Source organism: Drosophila eugracilis, unplaced genomic scaffold (assembly GCF_018153835.1).
Source record: "Drosophila eugracilis isolate 14026-0451.02 unplaced genomic scaffold, ASM1815383v1 contig_2155, whole genome shotgun sequence".
In the NCBI taxonomy this organism is placed as follows: Eukaryota; Metazoa; Arthropoda; class Insecta; order Diptera; family Drosophilidae; genus Drosophila; species Drosophila eugracilis.
In genome coordinates this window covers 179340-201718 of record NW_024573039.1, presented here as the reverse complement: position 1 = coordinate 201718, position 22379 = coordinate 179340, and the positions used below count along the sequence as shown (strand labels likewise).

Here is a 22379-nt window from a genome sequence, read left to right as displayed (position 1 = left end):
GGGATTATATCAAAAAACATTAGCCTACTTTTGGGGATACGTAATATTTTAGTAGTTTTTATTTTACATTATTATAAGTTCGATTTTTATATTCTATAAAGAGCATAAGTGGAACTAGAAAAATTAGGTAAGATTACTACCAATTTAATATAAATTTCTTGGATTTTTTTTTGGGTGCACACAGAGATAGAGGAACATTTTACCGGCGCCAAAAATATGCGTGAAATGCTGGAACAGCTTCAACGCAGCATCTGTATGTCCCACTGCTCTACACCCCTCCCCCCTCACCATTACCCTCACCTACCGAAAATATACCCCTTACTCCCCCCGAACACGCAGCACCCCTGCCTCATATCCCACGACAATTCTAGGCACCGCATTAGGAAAGCCAAAAGGAAATATCCTGCGCCTGGGACTTTTCCTCGACGCCAGCGTAAAAAATGTATTGAGAGAATTTCCCTGGGTGCGAAACACAATCAATTTTCTCGCATGCTAGAGATTTTGTCAGCAATTTGTATGTGGGAGAAAATATAAAAAGGTGATTTATCATTGTTAAAAAGATAAACTTAAGATTAAACTTTTTAATACGGTATATGTTCCTATTTTTAATCAGTTTATGAAACGTTTCAGGTTAATAGTTCACTAAATAAACTATACCCCTACACTTTTAATTGATTAAAATTGATAAACTTTCTTTAAATCTGTTTGATTTTCATTCATATTTATTTTTCGCAGCTAATTAAATAGGATTAGCAAAGAAAAAGCAGATTAAATATCATTTTCATGTTCATTAAAAGGATTAAAAGTGGTTGTAAGATACTTTTTTAAGCAAACTTTAAGTTAAAAAAAACTTAAACAAAATTTATAGAAATTCAAAAATATTTTGTATATAGATTTTTGTGTAATTTCCGTTGCCTTGTAGCCCCGAATACAAACGCAAACATGCTTCTGCGGCATTTAAACCGCATTAAAATGAAATTAAATATTCATTCAGAAATTTAACTGGCAAACATGAAAGGGAAGGAAGAGCGCGAGAGGCGGCCAACGCAAGCGATAATAATAACAATAATAATAATAATAATAATAATGATATTGACAACAATGACAGCGCAACTGACACGATTTTCAGTTAAATGACAGATGCAAAAAGGACGACAGGAAAATTATGGCCGAGAAAGGAAAGCCGGTGGAAAGGCGCTGGCGAAATGGCATTCATTCGTTTGGGACTTTTAACGTTACAAATTATTCATTAAAAAGCTGATTTCCCAGCATAACGAAGATGCCGAAAACAACGGAATATAAAAAAAAGTATATATATATATATATAGGAATAAAACTATCAGAATGCCATTAATTCTGCCACTTTAATCTGGTTTTAATGTTGAGCATTTGCCATGTAAAGTGCATAATAAAATTGTAGAAAATTTAATTATGCGCAATTAATGCGCATTAAATGCACGCAACAGCAGGCGAATGATCCTGATGGGGCTGGCCAAGTGGGCGACTGCCTCTTCGCCTCTCCGGGGGCGTGTCTATTGATGCCGGCTAATTGACTGCCATCGAAGAGGGAGGGTTGTGGGTGGCATAACCAAATGCTCGGTCAACTGCTAATTAACATTCTCAGTGGGTGCCAGCGATTGATGGAAGCGGAAAAAAGGCGAGGACTCAATACTGTAATCCAAACAGCGATGGCTGCCATGTCCTGACCAAGGAGCAAAGCAAAAAAAAAACAGCCAACAGAGAGTGGAACCTTATCTGTCAATTAAAATCGACAATTCATTTTTCACAAGAACTTTCCACAAAAAAAGAAGTCAAGAGGAGGTTTTTCTACGCCTGAAAGTAGGATGATGTATGTCTTTAAAATATTTAAAAGTTTTCTTAAAAATCTAGTTAAGTTAGATTTATAAACAGATTTAAAGAGGATTGAGAAATATTACTTAGTAAAAATAATAAACAAATTTCGCATTAAACATACGAGTAGATGCAGCGGAAGCAAGGTGGCAAGGCAATTGCCTTTGGACGGCCCTTTCTTTAACCTTTCTCCTCTCTTCTTAGTTATTTTCGTTTTTAGATTTCCAAGAAAGCTCATAATTATAAATGCCAGCAACTCAAATTTGATTTACTTTCTTTTTAAGCTTTCATTTACATACGAGGTGTGTTCAAAAAGTAAGGTGACTTTTCAAATTTCGCGGGCAACATATTTTCGATTATCGTTTTTTTTGTTTTGTTATATTGGTACACTCTTCCCTAACATCTGTACCAAGTTTCAATGGAACATCCTCTTTTGTTTGGTTGTGAGAGGCGTAAAGTTACAAGTTGTTTTGCGAGCTCGGCGATTTTTTGCTTTTTTCGGTCTTGGCTCGTCTGGGCTCTTCCATTGGGACGATTGGGCTTTGGTTTCGATATCATAACCATATACCCATGATTCGTCACCAGTTATGACCCTTTTGAGTAAATCTGGGTCGTCGTTGACGTCATTCAACAGCTCTTGAGCGATGCTCATGCGACGGTTCTTTTGCTCAAAATTCAGCAATTTCGGAACAAACTTCGCTGACACACGACTCATACCCAAAACGTTTGAAAAAATTTCATGGCACGAGCCAAGCGATATACCGACATCTTCAGCAACTTCTCTGATAGTGATTCGACGATTTTCCAAAACAATTTTCGTCACTGCTTGAACGTTTTCATCAGTTGTTGACGTGCTTGGGCGTCCAGAGCGAGGCTGGTCATTGGCATCTTCCCGGCCATCTTGGAAGAGTTTGTACCACTTGTACACATTTTTTTTACTCAGAACAGTTTCACCGTATGCCACTGTCAACATTTCAAGTGTTTCAGAGCACTTAATTTTATTTTTTACACAAAATTTGATGCAAATCCTTTGATCCATATTTTTCGATAGCAAAAAATCGCCGAGCTCGCAAAACAACTTGTAACTTTACGCCTCTCACAACCAAACAAAAGAGGATGTTCCATTGAAACTTGGTACAGATGTTAGGGAAGAGTGTACCAATATAACAAAACCAAAAAAACGATAATCGAAAATATGTTGCCCGCGAAATTTGAAAAGTCACCTTACTTTTTGAACACACCTCGTATAAGCATGAGAAATTGAATTGCAATTTTAAGAGAATAAAACCATTTTTTCGATCCCGAAGAGGATTAATATCTCTAGATTTGTACGTTTAAAAGACTTTTATGGTTGTTAAAGTGAAGTGTAAAATGTTCTCCTTTTGCCTGCGTTGTGTATGGAGATTTGGTAATTTAAAAAAATAAACACTGGCAGAGTGCAAGCCATCGATTTTGTAAATACAGGGTGGCCCATGTAGCGTTTGCTTTTTGATAATTTTTGATAATTTTGATAATTTTACAATCGAAGAAAACGCAAACATTACGTGGGCCACCCTTTACTTTTAATACGGGGTGGCCCTTGTAGCGTTTGCTTTTTGAACTTTCGATAATTTTGACTTTAAAATTTCGAATGTTATTGTCAATGTGTCAGATATTTAGTAGAAGGTTTGCGGTTTACGAAATGGTTAAGTTTACGTTCGAAGAAAACGCAAACATTTCGTGGGCCACCCTTTACTTTTTATACGGGGTGGCCCATGTAGCGTTTGCTTTTTGATAATTTTTAATAATTTTGACTTTGACATTTCGAATGTCATTATCAATGTGTTAGACATTTAGTAGTAGGTTTGCGGTTTATAAAATGGTTAAGTTTACGCTTGAAGAAAATTGGGAAATGTTGATACTTTTATAGCGATTTTAAAACGCAAACCTTGCGTGGGCCATCCTATATTACGGAAACTTCTCAGCTTTTAATTACACCAAAATAAGACATAATATCAGAATATGGAAGCTAAGAATTTATGTATTTATTTATTTATCGAAGGCTAACAATTAGTGGAAACTAAGAGCTAACATTTTTAGCAGCTAAAGCCTTCAGCTCGGCTAAAATGGTAGCTAAGAATATTTCCAGCAGATGTGTATCGGAGTAAAACATAAAGATGGATGCACTTTCCAGAAAGAAAGTTGATATATTTTTCATGATAATGTTTAGTTAATGACTTTAGTTAATGACTAATATAATCTTAAGAAATGACCCTTTACAATGCCCAAAAATGTTAAAATTTTAAGCATTTTAGTAAATTTTTTTGATGAAAAATATTAAAATTAATTCAAATTCTAACGTTTTCTTAGCCACTGTAAATTTGAAGATCAACGGCAAAAATTTCAATGTCAAATGTAAGAAGAATGTAAATTTCAATGTCAAATGTAGAGTAAATGTAAAATGCATGTCAAGTGCAATGTAAAATGTAAACAAAAAATATTCACTCGGCGGTACTAATAATTCCCAATTTGTTCTAGCCCATCAGCCATGAGGTACCGTCTGTGGCCATCCAAAAAATCAGTCACGTCATTTTCAAGTGTGTGTGTTTGTGTTAGTAAAGTGCCTCCAAGTGGTCCAGTGGTACTCACCATCACATTGGTGGTACATGGACAAGGCCACCATGGAGGATGCAGTGCATCATGGATTTTTTTTAGTGAATCCAAATTCTGGACTTCTGATGACGTGTGATGCTGGATATACATGACGATGCCTTCTATACCATGACTGGACTTCGGCAAGCCGGAAATTCAAGGTAGGTGGCAAACTTTTATATATTTTTATTGCATAAGCCGAGGGGCATAGTTGGCCCATAATTCGCTATGGCTTAAACGCCGCCATTGCAATATGGATAGACTAGAAATAAGTTAAGTTAAGCTTGCCAAGCTGTGATTACTCCTAGTCCGTGTCCCAGTCCATCGGTCATCAGGTACTGCCTGGAGATACTGCGGTCACTACCAAGTCCATCGGTTATGGAGATCAGGTACATCGCTGCTTCGGTTTTTCTTGTTTATGGATTGATGCCATTGGGAGAACATTATGGACCACCAACATGGAGATGCTATACTGCTCGGCTGTGGGGTGTCCCAGTCAATAAGCGCCATAGAAATCAGGTACTCTGCTCTTCTTCTGGTTTTCTGAACTGCTGCCACTTTGGAATTATGGACCACCGACATGAAGATTACGCCCGACTGTGAGGAGTCCCAGTCCCAATCCGTGAGCCTCATAGAGCTTAGGTTATGATCTGCTTTGCTTCTTCTGGGGTATGGACTGCTGCCGCTGGGAACTTATGGACCACCTCCTCGGAGGTACTTCTTGACTGTGATCACCCCTAGTCCATCAGCCCTAGTTACCAGGTACTGCTCTGCTTTTGATTTCTTCTTTTTTTGTCTTATGGGGACACATGGTGATTCTTCGCTTAGTCTACTCTACATTTTAGTGTTGGAATCTGGGAACTTCATCGGACTTATGTAGCACCCACAAGGGGATACTGCTAGTCTGTGATCCATCCCAGTTCCACTCTATCGGCAATAGAGTCCAGGAACTTCTACTCTCCACCCACATGAAGATTCTTTTATTATTAGGCTTAAATCTGTCTTCTCATATTATTTATGGTAATTATTTATTTGCTTAATTAGTTTACTTCTTAAGTCTTTTACTCTATGGCAAAGAAAGTAAACTGTTAGCTGTTAATAGCAAAGCCAAGTAGTAAAAATAGTTGACTTAAGGCTTGTATTGTAATGATCTTGCCTTGAGCTTTTTAATTTTTGTAAATAAATATTAAAATAAATCTATTTTAAACTTTCTAGAGAATAACTCTTGGACCATTAAGTCCAGCTTATTAGCCATTTTAATGTTCTATGTTCAGAGTAACAATCATTTTTTAAGCATCAGCAATAAGTTAATAAGTGAAAAAGTTAGAGTTATCAAATATTTTAGTACATTTGTATTTCTTATTTGAGTTCGAGGTTCCTTTTAGGCTTCTTATTATATTTATTGTCTTAGCCTAAGGAATTTTTACAAATTTACAAAGCTTTAGATTATAGTATTTGCTACTGTATAGATCTAAGGTGTCTTCTTAGTGTTAACTCCCTCTGCTATGATATTCCAACCCTAGCGAAATACCACCACTTACAAGGCAAGATATACCCAAATTTATAAAAATCGAATATATGATATCAACCTGTTACTGTTTAGTTATTACTGATATTAATATAAAATCAAAAGAATTCAGAAATATCCCTTTCAGTCCCGACTATGGAATAACATTTGGTTGTCTTGAAATTTTATGTTTCGCTTCACTGCAATTCCGCACATCTGCCGTTTGACAAACGACTGCAGTCAAAATAATAGCACCCATAAATTCCAGAAATAATTGTAAACGGATAACTGAGGTATTAGTTTCATGGCATATATATATAGATTTTAGAAAATAATCTTTAGATAAAGCACTTAACTTCCAATTACTAATAAAAATTATAGTAAATGAAAGAGCGCTCGATCTATCTTTCCTTGGATGCATTATCCTTGCTGCTTGGCCCATTCCGTGGCTGGAAATTGATGGCTCAGCCCTCTCGGCTCCGTTTGATTGCGAATATTATTTTATTTTATGTCAACTCTCTTTGCCACAACCCGCTCCATTTTGAGGGCCATCAAATGGGAATGTTTATGGCACAATGTGTCCCCTTTTCGCCCCACTGTGCAATGCATTTTGCATGCCGATGGCGTTGGGTTTTTATGGCTATGTGGAGTATTTATGGTCCAACTATGGCACCTGCCCTCCTCTCCAACTGCAACAATTTCATTTCCCCACTTGCCGACATTTGTTTAAAAAAAAAAAAAAGATGAAATATATTTAATGAAATTCCTTTCTGGGAGCTGACTATTTAAGTTGCAAAGCGATTGAATTTCCACAGAGAGAGAGATAGCATTAATGCCCCTCAGGCGGTCAGGTCAGCTCGATATGGAGATGCCTTTTGATTTTTGATTTTTTGATTTAATTTAATATCGAAATGGAATCTCTGTTAATAAATCAACTTAATTGGGCAGGGCAAACCCCTTCTTTTTTTCAACATGAATGTTCTGCAATCTCTGCTAATCGAGTATTTGTCCTGAGATTTGTTCTGCACTCCCAGCAAATTTTGTATTCATTTTGCATTTGGGTAAATTTCATTTTGAGCAAGAAGTTTCCAAAACAAAACTTTGCCCATTGCACACACATGACGGTGGTCATGGAGGCGGTCATGGGGATTGGGGGAATGGTGAATGGAGACTGGGTTAAGGGGCATGGCCGATGGGTGACCCCATAAAACTTTGAGCGTTCGACCGGCAGAAGCCAAAACAATGGCATAAGTCATTTTTAATTGCCTTTTATCGAGCGCATGAATGGGGATATTTCTTTGGTAATTGGAAAATATTTTGCTGCCTAACTGGCTTCTGTTCACTTGGAAAAAAAAATGAAGGTAAATTTATATTTGATTTTATTTTATTTAAAAACATATCAAATGATGAACATGGCATGGGGAAATGTTTGTAGATAAAAGCGATCTTAGTTTGGCATTCTTCAAATTTCGAATCGTATTTAAGCTTTATTTTATTAATTTTTATAATTACTATTTAAGTTTATCTATATATATAGGAGTTCCTAAAGTGGTTCTTAAGAACTATGTTAACTATTATCCCTTTTATTTTTTCCTTTTTATCGCATAACTTTTTCTTAGTATTCACATTTTCCCTTACAAAAAGTGAATAAAAATCTTAAAATAAATGAAAATTATTGTAGACTTCAAAGTCAGTTTGAATGGCTGTCATTTTGAGTGTACTTCATATGCCCTCTTAGCCATATTTTTTTTTGGCCATCTCCCGCTGTTTTGGCCACGCTCAACTTATTAGTGTCATTTGTTTTTTTTTCGCTTGGCGGGCAAAGTCTGAAAAATGACAACCGCCGCCGCTCCACTGACATGACAGACATCCTGTCCCTGGGAAGCGGAAACCGGACAGCCTCCCTTGCTCGAATTTTCCGTTTTTCCATTTTCCCATTTTTCCATTTTTGCCATTCTTCCACCGCGCCACAGCACTTTCCTCTCATTAGCGTGCGGCCATAACAAGTAGCCGACCCGTTGACCGTTGGCCGTGCGGCTAACTTATGCAAGTTACTTACCTGAGCTCACCGCCTCCCCCTGCTGCCCCTACATTCGCTGGATTTATGGGCCGGACTATTAATCAAAGCCAACAGCAGGTCCTGGTTTAGAGCCTGTTTTGATTGCCGGTGGAGCCGCAAATTTATGCCCACTGAACAGGCCCGCTTGAACATTCAATTTCTGGAAATTGGCTGCGAAAATGTTGAGATTGCAGATGGCTGAAATATGACTTTGGTCGTTCGGAAGATGCTCCTCGATAGGGAGGAGCTAGTGTCCAGCTGTCCGGGTCCCAGTGCGGCATGGAATGCTGAAGCTATGCGGCTGATGGAGATTGGTAGGAGAATCCTTTTTATTTTCCCAGCTGCATTCGGTTCTTGGCATATTGACAGGGCGCACATGTTTGCCCACATCCCGGCCAGAATCTCGTTCCTTCGATGCATGTACAGTGGTAGGAAATATATAGTTTGGGAAATTGTAATTATTTTTTATGGTTTACAACTTTTTAACTAACATAAAAAGCTAAGAAAATGAATTTAAAATAATATATTTTAAACAAAATGTAAATAGATTTTTAAGCTATTAGCAATGACCTGTTGACTACAGTGGCCTGCATTTGCATATGTTTCTCATGCGTGTGGTGAAAATCTGTGGGCTGTGATGGAGGGGAGGAGCAGGAAAAGTAGGCGGGGTGACGCAGTTGTGCGAGAAGTGCAGCTTGTTTGTCTTGCACTTGCGACTGTCGTAGCAACTGTCAGGACATTGTCGCATTGATGAAGTTGAGGGGAGAGCGAATGGATTTGGATACGAGTGCGAATGCGAGTGCGAGCCTGTCAAAGGATATATCGCATCAATCACCCAGCAGCACCATGTGTCGCCCATTTGGCAGGAACAATAACAGGACGAGGGAAACACAAGTTCTCGCTCAAAATCTTAACACTTTCGCCCCTTTCGGAGCTTTCATTAGCGCTTTCCTGGCGAATCGGCAAAAGCGAAACTGATCCAATTATCCTTCCAACTCTCCTTCATTCTTTATCCACTTTTTTATTTGTTGTTTTCAGTCTGTGTGTGTGTGTGTGATGTTTTTTTTTTTTTATTATTATGATTTTGGCCCAGGACACGTGGCTGGCTGCTCCTCGGTTAGAGGCACATAAATCTTCCTGCTCCAACGACGTTTGACAGCGGCACTCATATGTCATATGTATGGTTGCTGTTGTTGTTGTTGTTGCTGTTCCCATATCCTTGTTGCTGTGGGCTTGTTTTGGATTTCATGTTAAACATTTTACAGCAACGACAGCAGTTTGACAGTTTCAGCTATTTATTGTGGACGGGAAGGAAAACAATTTTTGAGGCCTTAACAAAAATAAATAAGTTTCGGGTAAATGGGAGGAAGGCCTCATCAACCTGACGGCAAATGAATGGTATAACTTATTTCCGAAGAGTTTCAAACTTTATAAGTTCCCTGATATGTTTACCAATAATGTTTGATATCACACATGGCGGATGAGTAATAAGTTGGTATTGATCACTTATACGCCTTGTTGTCAGCACTATTATACGATATTTCATTAACATTCACGTTTCATGATTTCTCTCTCAGCTCTTCCGATATATATTTCCTTATATGTTTACTAATAACCTTTGATGTTTTCTACAAAATATCCCTCATGGCGTATGAGTAATAAGTCCGAATTGATCACTCATACGCCGTGCTGGTACTACTATTATATGATATTTAATTAACATTCACTTAGTGCGATCATAATATCTCTCTCTGCTTTTTAGATATAAATTCCCTGATATGTTTACTAATAACCTTTGATGCTTTCTACAAACTAGCTTACATGGCGGATGAGTAATAACTTTGTTTTGATCACTCATACGCCATGTTGACACTACTATTATAGAATATATAATTAACATATGATATTTAATTAACATTCACTTAGTACGATCATTATTTCTTTCTCAGCTGTTTAGATATAAATTCCCTGATATGTTTACTAATAACATTTGATGGTTTCTACAAAGTAACCCACATGGCGGATGACTAATAAGTTCGTATTGATCACTTATACGCCATGTTGACACTACCATTATAGAATATTTAATTAAGATTCATTATAATTTCTCTTTCTGCTCTTTAGAAATTGTGAAAACTACCTTTAATTGATGTAAATTGAAAATGAATTTCCATCTGGTAACCGGAGTAAGCGGCTCAAATTGATAACCTTGATATATTGTTTGGCAAGTGAAAATCTGGCAACAATTAAAATGCAGTGAGGGCGTGTGTGGGTTAAGCCACATGCAACATTGGCAAATTGCAGTTCAAGTGCTTAACTCGGCTCATTTCGATGCAGGCCGAAAGGCAGCAGCAGCAGCAGCGGCAGCAGCACTTATTGTTAGTAACGGACACTGCCAACAGCAAAAGCAACAATGGCAGCAGCAACAATTAGGCTATGTAATTACGGCCAAAAGGGAGGTAAACGGAGGAGGGAGGGGGACGGAGCATAAAGTAGCACCAAAGGAAAACAGAGAAAAATAGCCTTAACTAGCTTAGCACTGGGAATATAGTTGAGATCTGGCAAGAGAAGGGAATCATAAAAGTTATTTTAAATAACTTAATGAAGTTGAGAGTTTGGTTTAAATATGAAGAAAAACTACAAAATTACTAGTTCTAATAAACTGAATAATTCTTATGCAAATCTATTAACATATTTCTCTAAGTGTAGTGACAGTGGCATGTAGCCACGAAAATAAAAATAAAAGCCAACACAGAAAACAAAGGGCAGACATATGACAGAACAAAGAGCGGGAACACTGCGAGATATCCAGAGACATGTCCAGCGCATTTGCATTTAAATGGTGGGAAATTGTAGGCGGGCAAACGGGGTGTGGAAAAACGTGGGCAAAACTAGTGCGTGCATGCTAACGATGCACTGAAAAAAGTTTACTAATGTTTTTTTTCTAACAAAAACTACGAAGTAAAAAATATAAAATAAATTATATAAAATTTTAATACTTCTTGAGATATCCCTCTCTTAAGTAGCCTTTTTTTTTGATTTACAATTAATTATATAAATTAATAAAAATCAAATATAGTACTAATTTCGGTGTAGTCAAGGCGACAGTGAGAACAGCAAAATGCAATACAATAAACATGGAATGCATTTGGGCCCTGCCTTGTCTGTGAGCTTGTGTGAGTGCGTGATTGCAGAATCTACCACATCATCAGCCACTCCACCCATCTACCCAAAAGCCCAGCCAACCAACCACCCACCCACCTGCTACTCAACCCATCCACTAACCATTGAACAAAATGCCCAATTTGGTCAACGTCAACGTTTTGAGGCGACTTCAGCCTTCGGGCAAGCACACGCCAAAAAAGGAATCTTTAAACTAAAAGCTAATAACTTTCCCAAAACACTTTTAGTTAATAACTTTATTTTAACAAAATATTAACTAAAAAACACAAGATTTGGGTTTTACTCAAAAAGCTTGTTAAAGTTAAAATTTTAAAGGAAATTTCCTAGTTAATATTGAACCAAAAGTTAAAGTTAAAATTTGTTTATTTTATTCATTTTATAAAAACTTAAAACTTTTTTTTAAAGTAAATGTTTTAAAATTATACAAAATTCTAAACTTTGTAGCTCATTTTATTTCCCGAGTGCAATTCCCCTTCCACAACCACTCATTGACCCACAGGAACTGGCCCACACGTAGCACGCATTTCCAATTTAAACTTGAATACGCATAAATTAGTGGGTATTGCCAACTTGGCAACAACAACAACTCCGAGTGCAACGACAATGGCAGCCATGATGACAGGCCCTGGACATGGATGGTGGTTCCCTTCTAAAAAAGGCCAAAATAAAAGCGGAGAGGGTCAAAAGTGGTCAACAGTGGTCGGCAAATTGCTGCAACAGATATAGTCATAAAGTGGCGACTCCGCCTAATGCATGTGTAACCAAAAAGGGCGTCAAGTGGGGCTATTTAAATTGGATTTACTTACAAAAGGAAAAGCGGAATGAAAATCAAACTGTTAGATCTTCAGATTTAATGCTCGTTTCTAATGGAAAATGTGAAATAACCTGAAGAAGTCTTCATTCCTGACCCACCCCACTGTACCTGCCGCAACGCAACGCAAGGCAAAAAAAAAAAAATAAAAGAGGGAGTGGCACATTCGGGGTGCGCTTCATTAGGCATGTGTTTGTTTGTGGCCTGCGGCCTGGACCGGAGCTGACACTAGAAAAGTTTGACCAGGCAGCGAGCGGATTGCTCCCCTGGGCGGAGTCCTGGCAAAGGTCCACTGTTTCCTGCGAAATGTCGAAAGATTTGGCTGGCAGTTGGGACATTTTTCAGGAACTGCAATGGCTACTCCGACTGAAAAGGGGGACAGGGATTGGTATTGTGGAATCCGTTTGGCCCTTTACAACGCCACTTTGCTTAATGGCCCGATACTGAGCTTAATCGTTTTGTTTCAAGTTGCCGGCCATAAAGGAAATGCATCCATCATAAAAATGTTTCATTGCTTTTCGCGATTTTTCTCTTTCTTTACTGCCAATCTCTTTATGAGCCCAGAAACACAAATTAGCAGGGCAAGAATAAAAAGAAGGGGGGTCTTTCAATAAATCTGTTTAAACTTTCTTACCAGCCAAGCTAATCAGAGCAAGCCAGTTTATGCCTATCAAAATGACAATTTACTTCTTTTTTTACCCCAAAGTGACCTTTGCCGGCAGTGTCAGTCGATGTGCTTGGATTGGGAGAGAGCTGGAGTCAGTTGAAATCCAGCCTCGATACCATTCAGATCGTTAGGCAGTTCAAAATTCCAAAAAAAATTAAAAATAAAAAAAAAAAAAAATTAAAATTTAAAATTTAAAATTTAAAATTTAAAATTCAAAATTTAATATTTAAAATTTAAAATTTCCAAAACAAATTTGAATTAGCACTATGGTGTGGAACGGGCTTTCCTTCTGGGACGGTCAGCCGGTGACATCGCCCGTCTATCCTCAAATAGGGGATATGATGAATCCCAATGCCACCGGTTATCAGCAGCAGCTTCCCCAGCCTAGCCAGCATCATCATCATCAGCAGCAGCAGCATCAGCATGAGCATCACCATCACCATCACCATCCTCATCCTCATCCTCATTCTCAACCCCATCCGAACCCGAGTTGTTACCAGCGGATGGGCATGGGCGACTTCCGTATGATGAGCTGCCCCATGCCTAACTACTATCCTCAGTTCCGGGAGCCCTGCTTAAACGATGGAGAGGCCTTCTGTGCCTACAATGGCATTAGTCAGGGCTATGGCGAAGGATTACGACCTGGTGCTGAATTTGGAACTCGAACTGGAGACCGGGGCGACTTTTGGTAGTTTTTCTTAAATATTAAGTGATATTCAGTTTCGGTTTATTTTGATAGTTTTGGGGTGTTATTTGTGAATTATAAATAGATAGAATCAGAAAAGTAGATATTATTGATGGAGTATAACATGTCAGGGCAATGGGAATATGATCTTGGTTCTTGGTTCTCAAGTTTTTCAGTTTTCACCCTTCTCAGATTGCTTTTCAGATATTTTGGATATCAATAAGTAAGTTTCCCAATACTTCTTATCAATAGGGTTCACTAGCCGCGGTGATGTTTCCGTTTATTCATCTACCAATCCATAGACAGGATGTCTTCGCTCTAGACATCTTCTAATGGTTGTGTTACCCAGGAAAGAAGCTAGATGGTTGATGTGAGCTGCGAGATGATTGTTGTACCGACTCGAGTGCCTCTTTATCTGTTCTCTGAACCAGATTCTGGTGATGTTTAACCATCAAGTTTAAAACATAAACCCACTTTAAGACTATCAAACGATCTAGCACAGGAAAATAATGGGAAAATCAATTAGTAAAGGCTGATATCTTTATGGCAAGTGGCCAAATTATAAATGTGCCATGAATATGTGGCAATTAAAATGTACAATAAAAGGCCATAAAACAATCGTTGCATTTTCCCAGACTCCCGTTTCGATGAGATTGCTTTTCTTGGCCAACTCATATTTCTGCAATTCTCATTTACGGTCTGGAAGCCTGGCCTGGGGCCTGTCATTCGGTGGGCCTTAATTGATTTGCCTGCGCAAATATTTTGCTATAATTAAACAGTTGTCCAGCGCCGGATACCTGGATACTTGATTGGGATCCCGTGGCTGGATCTCTGGCTGCAGTGCAGCACTTAATGGCCTGGCCACAAACATTTGTCCAGACGGTTGCTGCCTTGCCTTTTCACCTGACTGAGTCTTCCGGCCCGGGGGCAGCAGATTGTGAGGGGCGTGTGGTAGGCGTGGTGGCAGGCGGTTTGTTTCCTTTACGGATCGAAGAGCAGGACTCCGGGCGAGCAAATTGCAGGCGGGCAGCCGTTTCAGCAATTTCGGGCCAAGTAAAACTTGATTAATGTTCGCTATTCAATTTCGTTTTTATCATACCCTATAGCGACAGGGTATCATGGGAGACTCCATCATTAAAGAAATGAGTTAAAAGACTAAACTAAAATTAGATAAAATTAAGCTTTAAAAATTAAAAGAACAAGGGAAATGCCTTAGGAAATGTTTTAAAATCAAAAGTTTCTTAAACAGAAATACAGAAATTTAAAGGGTATTCAATGGGCCTTAACCCTTTCTGTTCTGTGTTCTATGCAATTAAGCCCAAAAAGTATTTAACAACAATTCGAGTTGAGTTTTCAGCCATTTGGCTGGAAAATGTAAATGGAAATGGGAAAAGCGGCGAGTCGAAAGGAAATGGCCAAACGCAAAAGGCGTTCAACTTGAAACACATACAACAAACATATATATATAGAGTGAGTGCTTCAGGGAAATATTTCGTTCGCTTTTCCGACTTTCCCTCAACCCTCATCCATTGTCCATCGTTCTGCTGACTTTGTCAAAAATGTGTTGAAAAGTAACAGGCAAAACAGAAAGTGACAGCCGTAAAAAGCGTTAGACTTTGCCATCTACCAGCCATTTTCCAACTGACAAATATGGCGGCAACTGTGGTGGAGGGGGCGTGGCAGTTAAAGGGTATGGGGAATAGGGGAGGTTGGAGTTGGCAGATGGAACAGAGATTTTCGCATTTCGTATCATAAATCCCAGGCGTTGAGCGGCGAGGAGGCGGATCCAAAGAGCAAAAACGATTTACGACCACACGAATGCAGATATCACACAGGAGTTACAGCCGCAGCTGTAGTTATACTATAAAAGATAAAGGTGCAGTAAGGACTGGTAATGAAGAACATGTAGTTTGGGTATGTACTTAAATTTTTTTAAGATTTTTAGTTTAAATACAAGGTCTAGTGGGATCAAGGTTAAGTATTGCTTTGATATTTTCTTTTTTTAGTAGTTCATTTAAAGAGTTTTCACTGTAGAAACAAATACACAAAATAACGCTACAATTGCTGGGTTTTCATTATCGCTTCCAATTCGATTGCTTTGGGCTTTTGATATATGAAATTGGGAAATCTTTTTGTTTATTTGCGTTGGGAAATGAATTTAGATGAAAATGGTTGGACAGTTAAGAAGATAAATCAAAGATAAGTTTCCTGAAGAGTTTTGATGGTAGACATGTGGAAAATGTCTAAAAAATATTTTAAAAATTTTTCTCATTTAATAATTTCTTTTAAAGATTTTAAAGTTAAGTTTATACTTTCACAGCTTAAATTCTTTTAATTTTACGTATTCTTAAATACTTTTCCTGGTTTAATAAGGCCCCATTCTCGACACTTTTCCGAAAAGTAAAAGCTTGGAATAAAGCAGCAACATTCAGTGTGTGTCTGTGGTTTGACTTTTTAAAGCCTCGACTGGCGGCTCATTTCTTATTATATTTCGCCTGCAATTTCCCTGATTAATTGCTGGGCTTGTATTACCTCCTTTCTCAACTGGTCCATCCTTCGTTTTGGTTTTTATTTTTGGTAATTTGATGTGTATGTGTAACAGGTTAGTTTAGGCTCTTAACTTAAACTACAAATTAAATAAAATTAAATTTAAAATCTGAAAAATAAAGTTTCTAATATCGAAGGAAAGTCAATTGAAGCCAAGAAGAAGTTTTTTTCAACTAATCTTAACTTTCTTTCTTTTAGCAATTGCTTTGCTGACCTTCTAAATGGGACAAACAGTTAAGGACCCGGGTCAGAGGTCGTTTCGGCTGCTTGATTCCTGCAGGGTAACTCTTAATCGAACCCTGGAGGCAGGTCATTCGCTGGCGACTGGTTACACCGCCATCTCTCTCTCTCTCTCTCTATCTTCATCGTCGCCCGCTGTTTATTTTGGTCGTTTCCCTTTTGGCCAACTTTTGCGGCAGCGACGGCAACAGCTCATCTGTTTTTATTTATGTATTTCATTTATTTAATTCAAACGTCTGACTGAGTTGTGCGCTCTGTGCGCTGTGTACGCTGTTTACGCCCCACCCCCGACACCGTCGTCCTACGTCCTTGGAACGGTCTTCGGTCCGTTGTTTAGTTTTGGTCGGAATTTGCATTTGGCATGTCCTTCTGCCTAAGGCACTGAAAGAAAAACTGTAGTTAAGATAAGATACTAATTGGATTTTCATTGAGATTAAAATTCCTTGAAGGATTTTTCTATTTATTTTGAATTTTTAACTAAATTTTTGCTACTTTTTCTGATTTAACACTTTAATTTTTTATAAGATCTTTCTTTTTTTATTTAATAAAATTATTAATAATTAGTAGATAGATTTAACTACCTAAAATTGAACTTAACTTTCCCACCTATTTTTTTCAGTGTTTCTTGGCCTTCTGTTTGCTTTGGTGTTTTTCTTCATTAAATGCGTTTGAATTAATTTATAATTTGCTGACGCTTATTTATGCCGCCTTATTTTCGCCAGCGATTCTTCATCTTACCGCCTTGTCGTCTCTTCTTTTGGCCATTTTCACGCCCTGCTCGTAACTGTAATTAATTGTCATCGAATTTTCAACGATTCAGCCCATTTTTCCCGTTTCTGTTTTTTCTTTTTTCTTTATATTTTTATTTCTTTAGCGGTAATCGGTTTTTCGGTCCTATACCCAAAAGATTTGGAAATCTCAGAGTCTCAGATTCTCAGTTTGAGTTATGATGCTGATGCTGATGTTGTGGCTGGCGCTTCATGGCTCTTGGATTTTGATATATGAGCTGGGGGACGACTTGGTTCCAGCCCTTAATTTCAGCCGCCATTTGGTCTTGGCCACTTGCACAACAGATTAGATTAGCCTGACTTATTGAAGAGGCACTGTACTCTGTACTCTGTACTCTGCATAAAATTGCTTAAATTTGTTGGGCGACATTTTTGGAATTTGCTTTTAAAGTTGAAATCCATTTAATGAGGTAATTAAAATTATTTTCTACATAACAGATTCTTAATTTCTTGGGTAAAACTTTTTAAATAGTTAAATTTTGAATTTAAGCATCCTTAAGTGAGGCTCTCCAACATCATTGGCAGCCTTGAATCCATCCATTTTCCTTTTGGATTTTCATTTCAACTTTCAAACCTCTCTCTCTCTTTCTCTTTGGTTTTCCATTTTCCTTTGTGCTTCGAGCACCACAGATTTTTGCTTATGATTGAGGCCGAGACCAAAAAAAAAGTAGGAAACAAAGGCTGGATTGGCAAGGGAGCCGAGTGAAATGGTAACAGATATTTCGAGTGACACACCGAAAGTGTGGCAATTACAGGACAGGAATTGTCAATTGATTGCCACTTAACACGTGCGCTCACTTCAGCAGCAAATAGACAAAGGACCTGTTTTTGGTAGGGCTTAAAAGGGGGAAAGAGAAGTCCTTTCTGCCTTTCTGGCTTTCCGTCAACTGTCAATTGAGCCGCAAAGGGGAAAAAAAGCAGAAACCCTTTCCGCACTCTGACTTACGTCTTGACTTACGTCAGAGCCAGAAAAGAAATCGAACTAAATCGAACTTATGCTAACTGAGCTGCGATAAACTCGGCTAAGCCGCAAGTCCGCCTGACTTAGCCTATGCAAAAGTCATTCGCCTCCAATCGCTCGTGAAATTGTTTAGTGTATTAAGACGTCTCTGAATCGTATTACATATCTACATCAAATATTGACAGATTGTAATAAGTCAAAATCAATTGCAAGCCATTAGGTTGGAATATTTTTTTATGAAATGGCTGTGGGTTGAGGGCTGAGACCGAAATTCGTGTGGGTAGAGAAAGGCCAATATTTATTTTCACATTTTCTGGGATTTTTTTTTTCCTGATGTAAGCCAATCAACTTGGAGTTTTCCTTTTTTTTGGGGTTTTGAAGGTAAGATGGAGAAGTTATAAAAATATATTTAAGAAATCTATGAATGTTAGATTTTTGAGGAAATTAAACTTAGTCTAGTTTCTTTGATCTTTGAGATGTTCTTGAAATAATTTTTTTTTTTTAACTTAAGTTTAAGCTACTTCAAATTTGACTTTTAATAATTAATAAGGCTTAGGTATATTCAGGTACATTTTTTTTTATACATTTTACTTAAAACCTTAAAAAACTCTTAAAATTTTGGTTATAAAAAGGCGCAACCTCTCCTTTGACCATCTACCACAGCTTCTCTATGCCTTTTGTGTGGCAACATTACTCATTTGGACAGTTTTTGGATTTTTTCTTTTTGTTCTACCATTTCTTTGACACTTCTTTGGCCATTAAGTGGGTGGTCTGAAAAGGACCTCCCCCATCATATCCTGCAACGAACATCAATCAAGAGCTTTTCGCTTTGTTTCAATTTCAATTTCAAATTTCGAACACAAATCCAATTTGCTGTGCAGGCATTTAAATGAATGTTTCATTTATATCTATAAATACGCGGCGCGCAGTTAATTAAACATAAATGAATCAACATAATTATATTGTGCACACAGACACTCACACACACATGTCCTTCCCTGTCTGTGTTTGCCCGTGTATATGTCTGTGCGCTGAGGTCCTGTTGATTTTATGCAATTTGCTTATGTAAATTTTATTTGCGTAATTTCGCGTATTTTGCCAAGTACATTTTTCATTTTCCCTTTTTGTTTTAGGTTTTTTTTTTTATGGTTTTCCCAGTGAATTTGAGGTGAGCTCTATGTCTGTATATATGTAAGTATATACTCTATATATATATTTGAATTTATGTGGCGGATTGTGCTTAGCATTAAAATTTGCAAATTTTATGGTCAGGCATTTGTCTGTAGTTTTAGTTTTCAGTTTGGGCTTAAAAAAACAGAAGTTTGTGGAAATTGAAAGCAGAGTTAACTTGCTTGTCTATCAGTTAGTAGATTTTTATAAATATTAAATATTAGATATGTGGGGTTCTATTAATATTAGAGTTAAGTTTATAATTTATTGCTTAATTAACTTATGATTATTTTACACTATTTAAACTCAATCGTTGTGGCTTCTTCATTGGCTCCTCATGAGCACGTCTTATTGTCATTAACTCCTCTCTCAAAAACTCCGCGATCCTCACTACTCGCCGTTAGCTTCGTTTTTCTCGTCGTCGTCTTCTTCGTCTACGTCTTATCATCTCCTTCGCCAGATGGCCAATCGTTACCTCTTGGTTTCTGCTTCGTTGTCTAGGGTCCTCGTCTGTTCTTCCTCTTGGCTTTTATGTATTTTAATTTAGTCTCACATTCTTTCCTTCTGTTTTTATTCTTCTCTTCTTCTTCATCTCTCTCCCCTCATGTACATGAGCGAGACGGATTTATATACAAAACGATCTCTTACAGCTAACTTACATGATAGAAAGAGATAACACTATATCAGAATAATATTTACAGCTAAGTTGTTTCTTAATTTGTCTTACAGTGGGTCTTATACCTATACCTTATGCTAAAATTTGTACAGTGGGCCTTAATAGTACTTGTCCTACTACAATAATATACATTCCTTATAGAGCTTACATATCAATGCCCTCCCATTGTAGAGAAGAAAAAAACTCAGCAAGAAAACAAATATTTTTTAGACTTGAAGTCTGAAGTGATGGCTTAAAACACTAAGCTGTAATTGGGGAATTGGATTGGCCAAGAGCACGGACATGGCCAAAAGTTAACGCACACAATTGCACAATTCCCCAGTTGGCAAGAGGTCACATACATATATAAAAAAGGGAAAAAGGAAATGAAAATAGGCATAGGCGAAAATTTGATGCCCTATGTTCTCAGGATATTGATTAATATGAATACATTTTAGTTTAAAGACAAATAAATGAAGATAGTTTTTATATTTAAGTGTTAATTTATGAAAAGACAAGTCTTAAGATATATCTTTTACCATCTTCTTTTACTTTTAATATGGAAAATACTTTTATTTCCTAAATTTACATCCTTTTTTGACCTTCAAATATAGGGTATTGAAACCTAAAAGCCAAATATAAAGTTAACCCATTAAGTGGCTGTGTCAGAAAGGTGGTCCTAATAAATGAGAATGGAAGGCGACATGGAAAAGTGCGAGAGATGCTAATTCCCCTTAGAGGAAAACCCAAAAGTACGTATACTGGCATGCAGCTATTTTGCAAAACTGTAACTTAGTTTTTCTAACCCGTGGAAAGGGCGGGGGAAGGCTGCTCATGAAGTGGCAAATTATATCATTAAAACTTTAGCCAGAACAACAGAAAGTTCAACTAACGCTGAAAAATGTTGGCCATTTTCCAAAAATAATAAAACAAAAAAAAGGAAAACAAAAATATAGAAAATATTAGAAGGACGTTCAGAGGTTGTGGCAACTCATTGAGCAAATTCATTTTGTGAATTCATTCATAAAAACAAAGTTGCATTCTAAGCGAACTTGCAGTTAGGAAGCCGAAGAGGTGAGAACCGGAGGCGAGTTATCCGGGAAATGGGGTTAGGCAACCGAAACCAGAAACCATAAGTATGTATGTCTGTCGTTTTGGGCCAACTTTGTTGCGAGCTGCAAAACTTTGCCCAGAATTTCGAGGTGCCTTTAGTACAGTGCGTTTTATTGGTGTATAACGATTGGAGTTAAGTTTTAATTTTACATAAGAATATATACAAACTACTCATTGAACTTACTTTCAAATTCAACATTCGGTTATGGAGTAGGCTTATATTTTAAAGGCTTTATAATTATGAGACGCACTGTATGACACCCTTGAGGGCGTCAGACCGCGATGTACAGATAGAGATACAGATACATCCGCATTTGTATCAAAGGGACTCGCAAAGCTATGTACATGTGAAGCCACAGACATTTGCATGGAGTGCGGCCAGGATTCAGGGTCAGGGACATTCGAAGATGCCTTCAAGTGGATACGGAGGCCATCTGATAGACACTGCCTTAAATCAACTTCCCGAAACGACGGAGTGCAGTGAAGAGTTTTAAAGGGAAATGAATGGCCGATGACAGTAAGATATGGCCAGGCTATAGATGCCAGGCTAAGAGGCAGGGTTTTAGGGCGGTGAAAACAGGACAATGTAAATGAAAATTCCATTGGTAAAAATACCTTTCTGGAATTAAGGAAATTCTTAGGTTGGCTTTTGGTTTTTTATACATTAATTTAGAGTAAAGAGAGAGCGACTCTTGGAAACCCTAAAGAAGGAAATATCAAAATTTCTTTTAACTTAAAGTTTTTTCTATTTTTAAAAAGAATTTTATTGTGCCTTTCAGTTTAGCAAAGGATTGGATTTACAATGTCATAATGAGATCTGCTTAGGCATTAATTAGTACAAAAACCAAAAATTTATCAATAAAAATAAATAAAAAATAAGCCTTCTCAAGTCACATTTCCGGCCTTTCAAACTCTCAATTAAGAACTGTAAATTATTCTTAAAATTTAGGAAAAAAAAACGTTTAAAGAGTAAACATTAATAACCCTGAAATAAGAACTATAGATTATCAGAAATAAATATTTAAAGAAATGTACTAAAAAGTCAACCATTAAAGTCAAGAATAAATCCCTGTCAGTTGGGACAATAGTGTCTGCTGACCTTGGGAACCCCCTGCGTTGCCACCTTTAACCGGACCCAAATCAATCAATTGTAATTGATAGCCGAACACTTTTCACGAGGCGCAACAATCGCCTTCAAGCAGTTTTCAGCACTTGTATGTATATGTGTATGTGTGTGTGTTTATATATGTGTTGGTGGCGAGGTGTGTATGTGTGAATATTATTGAAATTATTTAATAACATAAACACGCAAACTTTGGCGACAAATAAAGGGGCACAAAAAGCTGGCTGACTGCGACCCTTGGCGGCTACAAAAACAACTCCCAAAAACGTGACAAAGCCCGTCACACCTACAACAGCAACACCAACACACATGAATATTTCATATGCCATCCGGATGGGTTTTTCCATATACATATATACATATACTTTTGCATGTATGAGTGTGTGTG

General features: G+C 37.6%; 1 protein-coding gene across 1 annotated transcript; it reads left to right on the top strand.

Annotated features, from left to right (window-relative positions):
* The first annotated feature begins 12749 nt into the window (after positions 1–12749).
* LOC108111847 (post-transcriptional regulator MKT1L) lies at positions 12750–13496 on the top strand. The gene has a single exon (XM_017221454.2). The coding sequence runs from the start codon at positions 12976–12978 to the stop codon at positions 13399–13401; it is 426 nt and encodes a 141-aa protein (XP_017076943.1). The 5' UTR covers positions 12750–12975; the 3' UTR covers positions 13402–13496.
* Positions 13497–22379: the final 8883 nt, after the last annotated feature.

Coding starts and splice junctions, on each gene's coding strand:
- LOC108111847 (XM_017221454.2), top strand. CDS start 12,976: ATGGTGTGGAACGGGCTTTCCTTCTGGGACGGTCAGCCGGTGACATCG.